General features: G+C 43.8%; 1 protein-coding gene across 1 annotated transcript in view; it reads left to right on the top strand.

Annotated features, from left to right (window-relative positions):
• Positions 1–642: 642 nt before the first annotated feature.
• ME1 (malic enzyme 1) overlaps positions 643–13,573 on the top strand; it is a 159,973-nt gene continuing 147,042 nt past the window's right edge. The window contains exon 1 of the mRNA XM_026038409.1: positions 643–735. Coding sequence (XP_025894194.1) covers positions 643–735 — 93 coding nt within the window. The remainder of the gene's footprint in view (positions 736–13,573) is intronic.

The raw sequence follows: 13,573 nt of genomic DNA on the forward strand, positions 1-13,573 counted from the left end.
GCAAGGTTTTGAYATGGCCACGGTTGGCTCTGCCAGGCGGGCTCCGGGCCCCACCTGAACGTGCTGGACCGGCCTCTCGCACCCAGCAGCTCTATCAGAATCATGGGGTTTTTTAGGTGTGAAGCGGTGGGGATTGCWCTTTATTTCCCACAGACAGCAGAGCACAGGGTCGTGCCTGAAATTAARTGTGAAGGGGGTGAAGCGCCAGCATGCTCTTCCTCGAGAGGATTATTATTGTTATTATTGTTATTATTAGGTGCGTTTCCCCCTGGCACAGAGGGTGGAAGGAGGGATAAAGACACACGGTGAAAGCGGGGCATGAGCTCAGTGCGACGCGGAGCCGCGGCCCGGCCCTCACGCGGCGCCCAGGCCGTTAACGGCCGCTCCAGGCCGTAACGGCCGCGGCCGGGCGCTAACGGCCGCTCCAGGCCGTTAACGGCCGCGCCGCGGGGCCGCCCCCCGCACCTGCGCGCCGCCCCCTGACTCAGCGGCGCCGGTGACCGCGGTCTCGGCGGTGCCGGCTCTGCCTCCTCCCTCCCGGCAGGATCATCCCACCCCGCCGGGCGGTCACCTCGGCAGGAGGAGCCGCCGCCGCCGCCGCCGCGTTGCCTCGGCGGGCACCTGACGGCAGCGAGCGTCGCCATGCAGGCGGGGAAGGCGGCGGCGGGCGGCGGGCGCCTGCAGCTCACCATGAAGCGGGGCTACGAGGTGCTGCGCGACCCCCACCTCAACAAGGTAGGCGCGGGGGCAGCGCGGGCCGCCCCGCCTGCCGCCCCTGCCCGCAGCGCCGTGTGGGGGGCCCGCAAAACTTCATCGCCCCCTCGCGCGCCATCGTTTCTCCTCGCCCTGCCTGCCTCGGGCGGCCCCYTCCTTCCCACGGGGCTCGAGGGTGTTTTTAGCACCGCTTGTCCCCCTCGAGCCGCGCGCCAGCCCCTCTTTCCCCCGCGTGCTGCTCCTGGCAGCCGTGGCGGCGCGGGGGAGCCTCGGGTCGCATCTCCAGCGCCCTGCGCGATGCAAACTCGGCGTGAGACAACTTTCCGAGCAGGTTAGGGTCATCTGTCCAGAAGAGAAGGAAAAAAGGAGAGAAAAAAAAAAAAAAGGCAGCCGTGGTGCTGCGTGACTAAGTATCTGCACAGCTCGATAGGACCGCAGAGCTGCGATAGGAGAAGGTGCTGCTGGCACCGCCACCCCGGGGGGCTGCTGCCAAAGGGCAGGATGGGGGAAGCCAAGGGTGGATGCGGAGACAGGATAAACCACACCTGGTGTACGAAGCTGTAGTGAAGTTCTTCTACTCCAGCTTCTCGGGCATGATTTTTTTTATGGCTAGCTTCTATCTACGCTGCAATTTGTACCTCTGCATTAAAGTGTGTATGTGATCATCTTCCTTAGTGCCAGGTTGTGTCTTGACAAAAAATACTTGTGTGTCTYTCCAGGGTAGGTTGATTCATCGTTAAAACCTCCATGTATTAGTTAGATGAATGGTCTTTTTATTAGCACTGGTGCTTGAACACAAGGTTTGCTCAGAGGCTGTCAACTGGCTAAGGCTGGGGAAGGTCTCCTGAGGTCAGGTGGAATGAATAAAAAAGTCACATCCAAGAAGAAAGCAGTGAGAGGTTTTTCCACTTGGGATTCTTCTTAAGCGACTGCAGTGTTCATGAAAAAAAAGTCTGATTCAAGCAACCAAAGCRAGCCAAGCAAGCCCAAAAGCTTGTTTCAAGAAGTAAAGTAGGCCGTGTCCTAAAACGTCTGGTCTGAAGGCCAGAGAAGTTCATCACTCCCTTTTTTCCTCAAGCATATTATTCCTTGCCCTTGAGCAGTGTACTTGGAGTTTGGTTGTTGAAGAGGAAGGCTCTTGTTTGATTTGTTGGTGTTGGACTTCCCTCTTCCCCCTTCCCTCACCTGGGAGTGAAGATGTGTGCTGTGCAGCACAGAAGCAGGTTGCTACCAGCTGCATCTCCTCAGCTGATGCGGAGTTTGGCAGGGCACAGGACAGCTCAGCTGAAGCCTCTCTTTTTATGCATGTGAGGAGAGGGTGAAGAGCACTTGAGCTAACTTGTTGACTGAGACAGGTTGGTGTGGATGTGTAGATACCCTGCAGTATCTATTGGGGAAATAAAAACGCTGAGAACTGGCCAGTTTGGTAACTTGTGATGTGTGTGCATGGCAGCTGGTATTCCCTATTCGCTTGCTGTTGCTGTTAAAGTCTGTTAAACAGTCTGTTAAGCAGACAGCAGATTGTATGGAATTCAATTTGGGGTAGGATCTCTTTTAATGATTCTAAAGTAGAGGGATCATTTGCAGCATTGAAGAACTGCCAGAACTTTTTGCTATCTCACAGGCCCTCAATAAAAGGAAGAATTGTTTAGTATCAGCACTTTGTTTTAGAGACTGTGCCMGTTCCAGCAGTCTTACTTATAGTTACCATTTATCAAGTATGTGCAAGTGATGGTGTCTAGCTGTGGCTTGTAGAAAAATAAGCCAGCTCATATCTTATTAATCCCTACCTGAGCCTTGTCTGATGCTTGCAGTCTTTCCCCTTTACTTAGCCAGACTAAATTTTGTCTACAGAAGCAAATTTAGCAATTCAAAGCTGAATGTTACAGAAGATATTTTCAGGGGGTTGCGAGCCCAGACAGATGGCTCATCAAGCTGCAATAGGCATGCGATATATGGAAGCTTGGGGTTGGTATCCTCAAGTACTGCATTCCTTCAGTGTATTATTTCTGTCATACTTCCTTCATGTTTTTCTTCAATATAGTATTCCGTCGGAGAAGATGAGAGAAAAAATGTATAGGGAACAACTTATACTTCGCCCTCTTTAAGGACAGAGTAAAAAGAAATAAAGACTTTTTTAATGAGAACCTATCTAACCACATGTAGGATCCAATTCAATAATAATACTGGATTTCTGCACACTCCTTGTAGGTACCACTTTGTTATACCCAGCTGTAATGGCCGGTGGGAAGTGAGGGAAGTGGCTGGGGGAATGTCAGGGCAGGCGGCTGAATTTTCTCTTTTCCACCTCTCCTTCACATTCTGCCTTGGCAAAACTTCCAGACAAGGAGGAACATATTAACCACTGAGGTATGTTGAAGCCCAAGGCAATGTAGTTGTTAGGGCTTTTCTGTTTCACTTTGTAAATAATGTACAAACTTCATGAAGGGGAAGCTTACTAAAAAAATCTTTTGTTTCCTTTTGGGCATCTTGCCTAGATATGAAACCATTGCTGCTTCTACAGGATAACTGTTGAGTGGGGCAAACTGCTGGCTGGAGTGATGCAAGGGGAACAGTAGATCTGAATACACTGATTTTAATTACTTGAGGATACATGTCCAAATCTCTGCACAATCATGATTCAATTGAGCATTGGAGGTTTTGTAGGTCCCCAGTGTTTGCAAATAGCCTTACAACCTTCTGGGTCACCGTCTTTGGTAGTTTCAACAGGAGACTCTCCAACTAGGCTTTGTTAATTGCCAAGTCAAAATGTTTCCCTGATTGAGAAACTTGGCCATTGGGAAAGTGCTTTCCTTCCACACAGCTTTCAYGTTCTTGCAGAGTGATTCAGCAAACAGGAAACATGAAACAAGAACTGGTCTGATTTAATGGAAGGGCAGGAGTTTTTTCTCCTCCCCACAACCACTTATTTTTAGCCACTTTCCTCTGACATCCCAGTATCATCATCACCAAGTTCAGCAGGACTGCAGGCGGCTGGTCTTCCTTCTTCACCATGACTGAAGTTACACTAAAGCAGTGGAGAATGTTAGACAGACTGTGATGGCACTGCTGGATATCCAAGCAAGCCAGATCTCAGTTTCTCCCATGCCAGCATYGAGGTTTTTATCCTTTTTCCCATGTGATGTCCCTGGATCTGAGTGGTTCTTCAGCTTATTTTTTGTTGATTTTAATTGTAGGTTGAACCATAGGGTCACTACTGAAGTTACTGTACAGTAGCCATACTGGAGCAGACCAAAGGTCTCATTTATCTCATTTATTTATTTTGTGACAGTGGCCGATGTTGATTAAAAAAAAAAAATGAAACCCTACTCTCTCTTCCCCTTTCATTTTTTGTTATTATCTGAGCTAAGCAGAAGTGTTTACTTCCTGTTTTGCCTCTGCATCTCACTCTCGGGCAATGGGAAGAAAACACTTGTGCAATATGTTTTCCTCTGCATACAGTAAGTTGCTCCATGAAAATGCAGCTTGAGAAAATGTAACTGTATCTTGTGACTGGTGTGGGGGATATACAAATATATTCTTATGATATTTATTGGTAACACTGTAATAGGCACTAGAAGAAGCAGCCCTCAATGAAGAATCAAAAGAAGCCTATGAGGTTTCTCACTGCTGGATGAAAGAAAAAAGCTCCTCAGGATGAAACATGCACATTTAAGAAGCTTCTCTAAGTAAACTCATTCCTTTGCTAATATTCTCACTTGTTAAACATGTCTGAACTTTGCCTGGGTCTTCTACCCTGGTCAGTGCTCATTTAAGTGTTGCTTTTGCCTCAGTTGTAAATAGAACTCTTAAGATCTTAAAATGATGAATCTGGGGATGGAGGAAGAAAATACTCCTTTGAAAAAAATATATTGGCAGTATCTGCATTAGCTTGTAAGATGGGTGTTTCTAGATATTATTTAGTATTATATGGGGTCATTTTACATTAAATACTAGTAGGTATGATAATGTGCTTTAGACTGAAGGATGACAATTCATGTGAAAGCAATAGTAAAAATTGGGGTAGTCGTTGATCATTTTCTCTTCTACCTTCTTTTTTTCCTATGGTCCCTTTGCCCAGTATTTTATTTTTTAACAGTAATGCTTTCCTGTTAGTTGATATCAGATCACCTAACAACAATTCTTATCCTGATAGTGATAAATATGTGTTATTTTCCTGTCCTTCACAAGAAAAAATGCTAGATTGTTTATGGAAGTACAAAAAACTAAATTAARTCCAGCCTTTGAAATCTTTTTAGCATGAACTTGTATCAGTTCTGTGCTTTGTCTTGCATGACTTTTCTTTTTTTTAAACTATTGTTAGAGTCTCTGAAAGAGGATTTATTGCTCCGTGGAATGACAGCGTAAAATAGGAGCTTCTTCAGATGTGAATTTAATTCATGCTGTAGTCTTCTCTCTCTCTCTCTCTCTCTCTCTCTCTCTCTCTCTCTCTCTCTCTCTCTCTCTCTCTCTCTCTCTCTCTCTCTTTTTATAGCAACTATGGCCATAAAGCTGTAGAATGGCAGAACTGCAGCCGTTTCTTTATCAGCTTCTGGAACTTCTTGACTTCTGAGCTGCATAGTGGGAGAACATTTTGAGGAAAAAAAAACTATAAACACACCCTGCCCTTATACTCTTCTTTATAGCACTCTGTCTTTAGACAGAGACAGCCCTACCCAACCTGTTTTGAGTTCTGGCTCAGTGAGAAGTTGCTGGCTGCTGTGAGTATGCTGCTTCCCTGTCTCCTACCTTGTTCCTTTTGCCATAGGCAGTTGAATGGAGCTGAAGGCAGAGGGTATGGAGCAGCTGCAGTGCCACTCGCTGAGGGAGGTGAGGCTCATGTGCTAGAGCGAGGTGCAGTTCTCCCAGGTGCACTTGGAGACTAGAAATAAGACAGCAAAATCCCTGCTAGCGTCTGAAGGGCCCCCTTTTTCATYGTATCTTCTGCTCTGGGAAGTCTGCTAGAAGATGAGGTAGGCAGCTTAGCTAGGTGGAGCCCGGCCATCCTTTGGAAGAGCAAGGGGGATGGATAGCACTGAAGGAAGGTAAGGAGCTGGTGAATGTAAGGGTGCGAGGAGTTAGGGAAGGGTTTAGTGGGATGCACCTGCATGACTGCGTGGCACATGTATCACTACAAAAAGTAATAAGGAGGGTAGAGGCAGTGTGCTCACAAAAGCTTCCATTTGAGAACATCTATTTCATCCTGATAGGCAGTGTATTTAGCAGAGTAAAAGCTTTTCACGAAGCTCTGGCTGCYTGACCTACGTGAATTCTTCTTGGCATCAAATAAACTGAGGTTTGTTAGTCGTTCTGTCTGCAACTGTTTTCTGTAGGTCAGACAAAACACAGCACAGGGGTGCAGAGGAAAGAGGTCGAGGTAATGTAGGCCAGGTGACTTAACAATTATTCCTAAGTAGAAACCTACAGAAGTGTTTTGTACGCTGGTAGTGAATAGCAGTCACTCTGGAAATACAGTTGGCAGCAAAAATCTGAGTGGTTCAAAAGGGGAAGCAACATGCCTGTGATRGAGGGAAGAATACATTAATACAGGAAAAGTCTTTTGGGAAAAGCAAAAAGTATTTCAGTCAGACTGTCTCACCATTGTATTCAGTTTTATGTGTGCAGCTTGCAGTGTTCATTGCCCCCTGATAATGTTGTTCCTGACCAAGTAGGTAAAATGCTGCTTCCTGTTGGCCTCATTCTTTGCTTGCAGTTATGAGAACAAATGCTGAGCCAGCATGTTGGGAACTAAGTTCTGTGACTTGAATAAAAAGCAAATAAAATAAAGGAGAAATTATGTAGGGAGCTACATATACCAATGAAACGCTATGAACTGAAAAGAGTTGTCACAAGGAACTGAAACTTAAAGTTGTTTTGCTGTGAAGCTGTTTAGGGGATTTGGGACACTTTTCAATTGTTTGTTTATTCTTGTGAACTTCAGTAATTGAAAACAAATGGACAAACTTGACCCTTYTTCTTTAGGTTGAGGAATCCAGTGCTCACTGGTTATAAATACTACTTGGCTGGGAACGTTAATCTTAGCACGGACTGCCTGGCAAATGGGATTATTAAAATGGGTTAAATGTGCTTTCCTACGCTCAGCCTTATGGGGATCCTGGGATGGCAGAAAACTGGGTGTTTTGGTTTTATTGATGGATGCTGATAGCAAGTAGGGTAAGAGCTTGGTGAGAAATTGTGCTCCTGTGTAGATAAAATAAACAGAAAAGCCTTTTTTCTTTTTTCCCTGTGGAAAGCACATCTCAGTACATAAGGTCTTTATTTTTCACCTTATGTGTTCAATTCTGCTTTATAAAGGAAGAAGTTTTGGCTACAGCAGGGACAAGCGGCTTTCCTCCTGCCCTGCTTCCCTCCCTGAAGGAAGGAAGAGGTAAAATACATGTGATAGTAGTGCTTACTACTAACCTCTAACCCCACGTTAAAATAACTTGCTGATTCAGTGTATATTGTRGTTCAGATGTTGAGTTGTGCACCCATGACCTGAGCCAGGGGTGCCTTTTCACAAAGCCCTATGCTATGGAAGTGAATTTTGAGAGTGGTATTTTTCTCGCTGTTTTCTGTGATATTGCACTGGTACTGAAGCATCTTAATCATCAATTAATTGGGTCAAAAGTTCATATAAATTAGATTTAAAGCTAGATCTTTTTCGAGCTAGCTACCGAGGCTGCCCTTGCAAGGCTCAGTTTTATTGGTGCTGAACACGTGGAGCTCTGTCCTTGGCAGGACATCAAAGCTGCCATGAAATCAAGAAAAGTGCCAGTTTGGAGAACACACCCCTTCCCGTGCACAGAGGTGCATCGAGACCTTTTCATCTCCTGGTCCTTTTCCTGACTCTCTCCTTTGCCATGATTAAAAACCACAATACAGTTTGGCAGCTTGTACCATTATTTGTGGAGCTGAGTGATACCATCTTGTTTTGTTGAATGTCCTCTTTCATGGAGGGCTTTATCTTTATTTTATATTAGAACAGTGCCAGTCAGGTCCATGACTGGGAAAAAATCCTACAGTAATTTTTCCCATTGTCCAGTTAAACGCTGTGTTGAGGAGCCAAATCTGGCTTAGAAAAAAAGGGTGCAAAATGTTGTAGGGTTAGCAACCTAGAAGATGTCACAGCCCAATTTTTATCCAGAAAAGAGAGAAAACTTTAATAGAAAACTAAGTGGTTATTACGCCAACTGTATTGAAAGTGTTTGAGTTTACATTGGAGAAATAATTTGTTTTTCAAAGTCTTGTCTTTTATGAGGAGGATAAACGCATGATATCTGAGAAACATTACAGACCTGACTCTGATGCTGTTTTTACTAGTAAAGACTACCAGTAAAATAATGATGGATGCAACAGGGGAAACTGCTGCTAAACCAGCATAAAATCACTGGTGCTTTAATCCTTTTATAAACCCCCCTTTGTCAGCTGTAGAGTTTGAACTCTGCTAAACTCCACAGACACGAAGGCCTAATTCCTAGTTTCCTGTTTAAAAGTAAATTTTGAAATACTAATTCAGTGGTGCAGATTTAATGTTTTTCAGTAATCTGGGATTTCTGAGATTAGAAAAACTATAGCCTCACTTTAGCAAAAATGTGTAATATTATAGTATCTTATTGTTTGAATTAATAATTGAGATGATTATAAGTTGTCCAAAYCCTTAGGTGATTTCAGATTWAAAAAAAAAAAAAGCCACTGCATTAAAATAGATCTCCAGATTAATTTGATATTAGAATTACCTTATGTATATTTCTCAGTATACTCTATTAAGAGTTAACAGAAGATTGTTGTGTGTAATAAAGCAAGTTTTGGGTTTATCAGAGTTTAAGCTTTGCTGATACAAYTTGTTGCATAATTCAGGAAGCCAAAATCCTGACTAAGGAGGAGGTCACAGGGCGCCCTGGAGACAGTTCCTGCAAGCCCTGTGAACTCCCTGTCGGAATCCCGATCTGCAGTTCACTTGGATACTGGCAGTGCCTATTCCTGGGTGAAACTCAAACCCTGGTGCAACACTTGAGGTTGTTTACAGCGTGCAGGAAGCAGAGGCAGTGCCAAAGAAACGCTTCGTATGTGCATGAAAAACCCAGCATGTAGAGCTGAGAAGTGCCACAATTCTCACGTGGTTTGAGTACTTGGGACTTTTAGCCATGGATGTGGAATAAGCCAGGACAAAATCATGAAGCTTTCACTGWTACAGTCTGTAGCTGGTTTGGTGGATTTTTTTTTTCTTAATTTTCTGGTTATGTAACTTCAGAAACATGTTCATGTGTGTTTAAGAAGCAGAAAGCCTCTTCATCTAAGTAATATAAAAAGAGCCAAGAAAAAAAAAAAGTCAAAATATAGAAATGCTATTGCTGAAGTAAAGCAAGTGAGTGGCTCTGTGAGACACTGAGTGCCCATTTCACCCGCTCTGGGTTCGCTCAGCTCCTGTCAGATCTTTCTGATGTTTTYGAGAGCAGGACAGGGGATGCGACCTGAAGCAGAGGGGCCTCTCTYAAAGTAGCTGCTGTGTAGCTGGTTTGGATGATGGTGCTGACGGTGCTCCTGCAACTTCCTTCTTTACACACCCTTTTCTCCACTCTCTTATTTGCTCAAACTCTGAAGGGGAATAGTATCTAGTTAAAATAAATAGGTTAAATATCTAAGGTGTTAAAATACAGTGCTTCCACCACAAAGGAACTTAGTATACAAATTGTRTAGTTGATGAAATCTGAGGCAAACTGTTGATGTCTTCAACTCAGCTTGTAAATATTTGTGATTTTTTTTTTCTAACAACACAAATAGAAACTGCTTTAGGTGATATTTCTTCCATTTGAAAACACAAGTATGTTTAGAATAAAGTYAGTAAAACAATTATTAGGATTGTTTTTTGTTTTTTTTTCTTTCTTTCTACCTGTTCTGCTCCCTCCCTGCCCTGAATGAACCTGAGAGAGTATATTACCGTGGGGATGCTTTAAGGAAACACCATTTCATGTTAAAAGATTTTTCTTTCTTTTTTTTTTTTTTTTTTTTGCCCCATCAGGCATATCTTCTTAATATTTCCAAAAATTCAGATATAATTCAGTTGTCAAAAGTTTCACATCATGGAAACTGATAGTGGACAACATTTTAATACACCCATGCAGTCTTAAGAATTAATTCACAGGCCCAAATACTGTGCGGATGAGGCTTTCCATTACACTGCCTATTTCCCCTGGGTGGGTAAAGTCTTACTCTTGCTCACATGGTTGGGCATTTGGGATGGTCATCTATTTTATTTATTTATTTAGGGCTTTCAAGGGTCAAATGAAGGAACAAGGCAGTGCCCTTAAAATAGCTGRAACATGTTTTTGCATGAGTGTACAACTTCCTTCTTGGATCTTCCAGAACTTCCTGCTGTGGTGAGAGAACTAAATACACTGATCATAGGTGAAAACAAATTAATTCAGTGAGTCTGGGTAAACAGGTATCAGAAAAGTCTGTTTTCTATTACTCACTGTGTGGCTTCTGCTTGAAAAGTGGCTTCCATGCTTAAGGACTCTTTGAGAAGAGCTCCCATCTCCAGGCTCTGCGTGAAGAGAACGTCTCGTTTCGCATCTCGCCCGTGGGAAGGAGACCAGCCTGGCTTCGCCCCAGAGCCCCGGCCTTGCGGCACAAGTGCCCCGGCTCAGCAGGCAGATGGGAGCCGCTGCCCTCCTGGCAGCCCTGTGGCTACCAGCAGCTCCCAGGGAAAAGGGAAAGGCTGCTCGTGTGCAGCTTGTCTACTGCTGCAGTTACTGGGTCCTCTGAACACTCTTTTGCACTACAGATATAGCAGGTAGAATACAGGTAAGAGGAATAGGTAGGGTACAGTTTGGGTGCCAAAATGTTCTCTATGACAATATAAACAGAGGATATGACTAGTGTTACTTCACCCTGTAATGGTTTTCTCTGATGTGTATTTCATAAATTTTGGAACATATGATGGAAGTTTTCTTTGTCCTACAGGAACTTCAAGTGTAGGTAACGACAATGAGCACACACATCTTCCCCTCTTAATTAGAGGAACTGGCTGCAAGACAAAATATTGGACATTGGGCTAGCAACTAGGCCATACACTTATGATAATTATTAAATCTTAGTAACATCACAGTTGTCTTTGGAAAAGCAAGTATCATTTTATAAACTTTGAGAATGAATGAACTGTGTAAAGGCCTTGGTGTTGTGAAGTGAGCTTGTGTTTCAGTCATCATCTTCCAGCACGTTCCACTGCTTTTCTGTTTTGTCTTTTTTACATTATTGTAGCAAAAGTCTTTTTTCTTATCCAGCCCTCAGACAGCACCTGCAAATGCCATCTGTGCTTTCTTACCTTATTTGCTAATGACTTAYGGCTAAATAGGTTGTATATTTTTATTACCTGTGTTTTTATTCTTGGCTGCGCTGTTTTAGTTACATTTTAACAAATGAAATGAGTCCTAAAATACCTAAAAATAACTGATGGAGAAAAAGTTCAAATAACCTTTTAAATTTAAAAATTTAGCAAATTTAGAAAATCTTAAAAGAAAGTCTAAATTTGTTATGCAGTTCACTAGCTTTTTAGATAATATATATTTTTCTTTGCACTAATATATCCTACTTTCTATTTATGATATTTTTTTCCTTGGTGGGAGAACTGTTTTGCGATTTCTGCAGTAATCATCCGCAGGCTGCAATGTCTTTTAAGGTCACATCAAAGCAGGCCTGTCTTAGTAGACCTCATCTGACCTGTGTGGTGCTGATGCTCTAAATCAGGGTCCTCCCACCTACTCCTGTGTTTCTCCGTAGGAACTGAATGCAGCAGAGAACCTGCCAGGGCCTCTGCGCAGCCTCCTGCACGCACCATTCCCGAGAGCCATGGAAACTGGGTAGACAGAAGTGCAGTGCTCACGGTCGGCGCTGAAGGCTGCGAGAGGAGAGGGGGATCTCAACAGGCAGGCCGAGTTGATCCATCTGTTTTAGCTGAACCTGCTCCTGGCATCAGGCCAGAGGGTGACGCGTAAAGACGGGATCCAACTGGGTGAGGGGGCAGCTGGCCCCTGGCTGCCCCCGCTGAGCYCTGTGCCGCGGGCGCTGTGCTGCTGTCCGGGGAGCCGAGCAGAGGGAGTCTGCGGCGGTTCCCAGCCGAACCCCTCCCCAGGGAGCAAGGACAGGTCAGGACAGGATGCATGGGAAGAGGGACTGCAGCCTTCACCTGCCTTGGGACTCATCACTTTCACTGACTTAAAGTTCTTCAGGAAACTTGAAATGATGCTGTTAGCACCTGAATTCATCCAAATGTGCGAAGAGATAGTGATAGTGTGAGATAGCTAAATATCTGCTTTAAAAGTCCTATCTGGAAGCTCTGCTGGTTATTGAATAGGCATAGGTGGTACAAATGTGACGTGAATTATTTTTTTCCACGTTGAGGATTCTGGTGCAAAAAGAATGTCTGCCACTGTTATTTCTAAAGGCTAAACCAACCCTTGCCATGTTTTATGCAGTGGAAAGTGGCTGTTGTTTTCAAAGAGCTCTTTTTATTTTCTTTTCCTAAAATATTGTTTCTTTTAATATGAATTTTTATGACTTTGTTAGAAATTTTGCTTCCTGTAAAGTAAATAACCAGTATACTGCATTATTGTGTAGAACATACTTGCACCTTAAGCAAGTTATTAGAAAAAATAATAGTTTTTCATATCAAAATATTGAGGTACATCTTAATACCCCCATATTTCATAATAAGCTATTATTTCAAAATATAGTCTTGATTTTTTTGCATGGCATTTCAACAGAGAACAGAAAGCCTATGTGATGAATTAATATCTGTGAACCTAATCCTAAAACTACTTAATTAAGTAGCTCCAGAGAAGCAGTGCCTGTCTGGCTGTGCTCCAAACTGCCAGCAGTGCATCTCAAAGTACATAATGATAAGCACTCGGTGGCCCGGAAAATATATATATGTGTGTGTGTGTGTGTGTGTGTATGCATCTGTTAACTAAAACACAGAGAAATAGCTTCTTAGAGCCTGTGGATAAAAGCAGTATTTGTGTGCAAGCCCCTTCAACGTTGTACTGGCTTTTACCTTACACTTCAGTGCTTTATACAGGCCGGGACACTGTGGGGAGAGCAATAACGCAGGAGCTGCCCATGCAGCTGTGGAAACCCGAGGCTGCATCTCTCGCTGTGAAGCTGCCCTGAACCTGCTATTCACCGCAAATCTCACTCCTAAAGCTCGTTGGGATGTGGGCGGGAAACCCGTGTTGTGATTTGAAGGGAACTTGACCACTAATTTGCCTACCTCTCTTGGCTGTTTTTTTCTCCCCCACTGGCAATACCTGCTGCTGTAGGCAAAGGATTTCTYTTTGCAACACCAAGCCCAGCTTTGGATGAGTAGAACCTGTTCTGGCTAGAAGCTTCTTTGGAGTAATGCTATGAAGGAAACCTCTTCCTGTGCGGATCCTGGTATGCTGCTGGTCTGCTCTGTGCCTGGAAACAAGCTGCTGAAGGAAGATGAAAATAACACTGGGTGGTTACCTCACGTCCAGCATATGAAGCCAAAATATTCTAAGTAATTACAGCCTCAAGCACTGGGTTATAAAACAATATCTTCTAAACAAACTTACTGCCCCTCCTTAACACAGAAAACATTGTTTTCTATGTAAGGGGCCTTACAAAGAGCCGAAAGTATTTTTATAAGCTTTTTTCCCCCTCCGTGACTGAAGCTACCTGTTTTGATGTGTCTTCTAACATTTTATCCATCTAGCAAGTTTTGTCAGAACCTGTTTAACGGGGGCAGCAGTATTAGTGTGAGATAATTACACCGCAGTTGGCCTGTGTCCATGAGCTCTTTGCAAAGCTTTGGCCTGGATGCAGCTGGCATACCCTG

This window comes from Nothoprocta perdicaria, unplaced genomic scaffold (assembly GCF_003342845.1).
Source record: "Nothoprocta perdicaria isolate Ctin4 unplaced genomic scaffold, notPer1 scaffold_21, whole genome shotgun sequence".
NCBI lineage: Eukaryota > Metazoa > Chordata > Aves > Tinamiformes > Tinamidae > Nothoprocta > Nothoprocta perdicaria.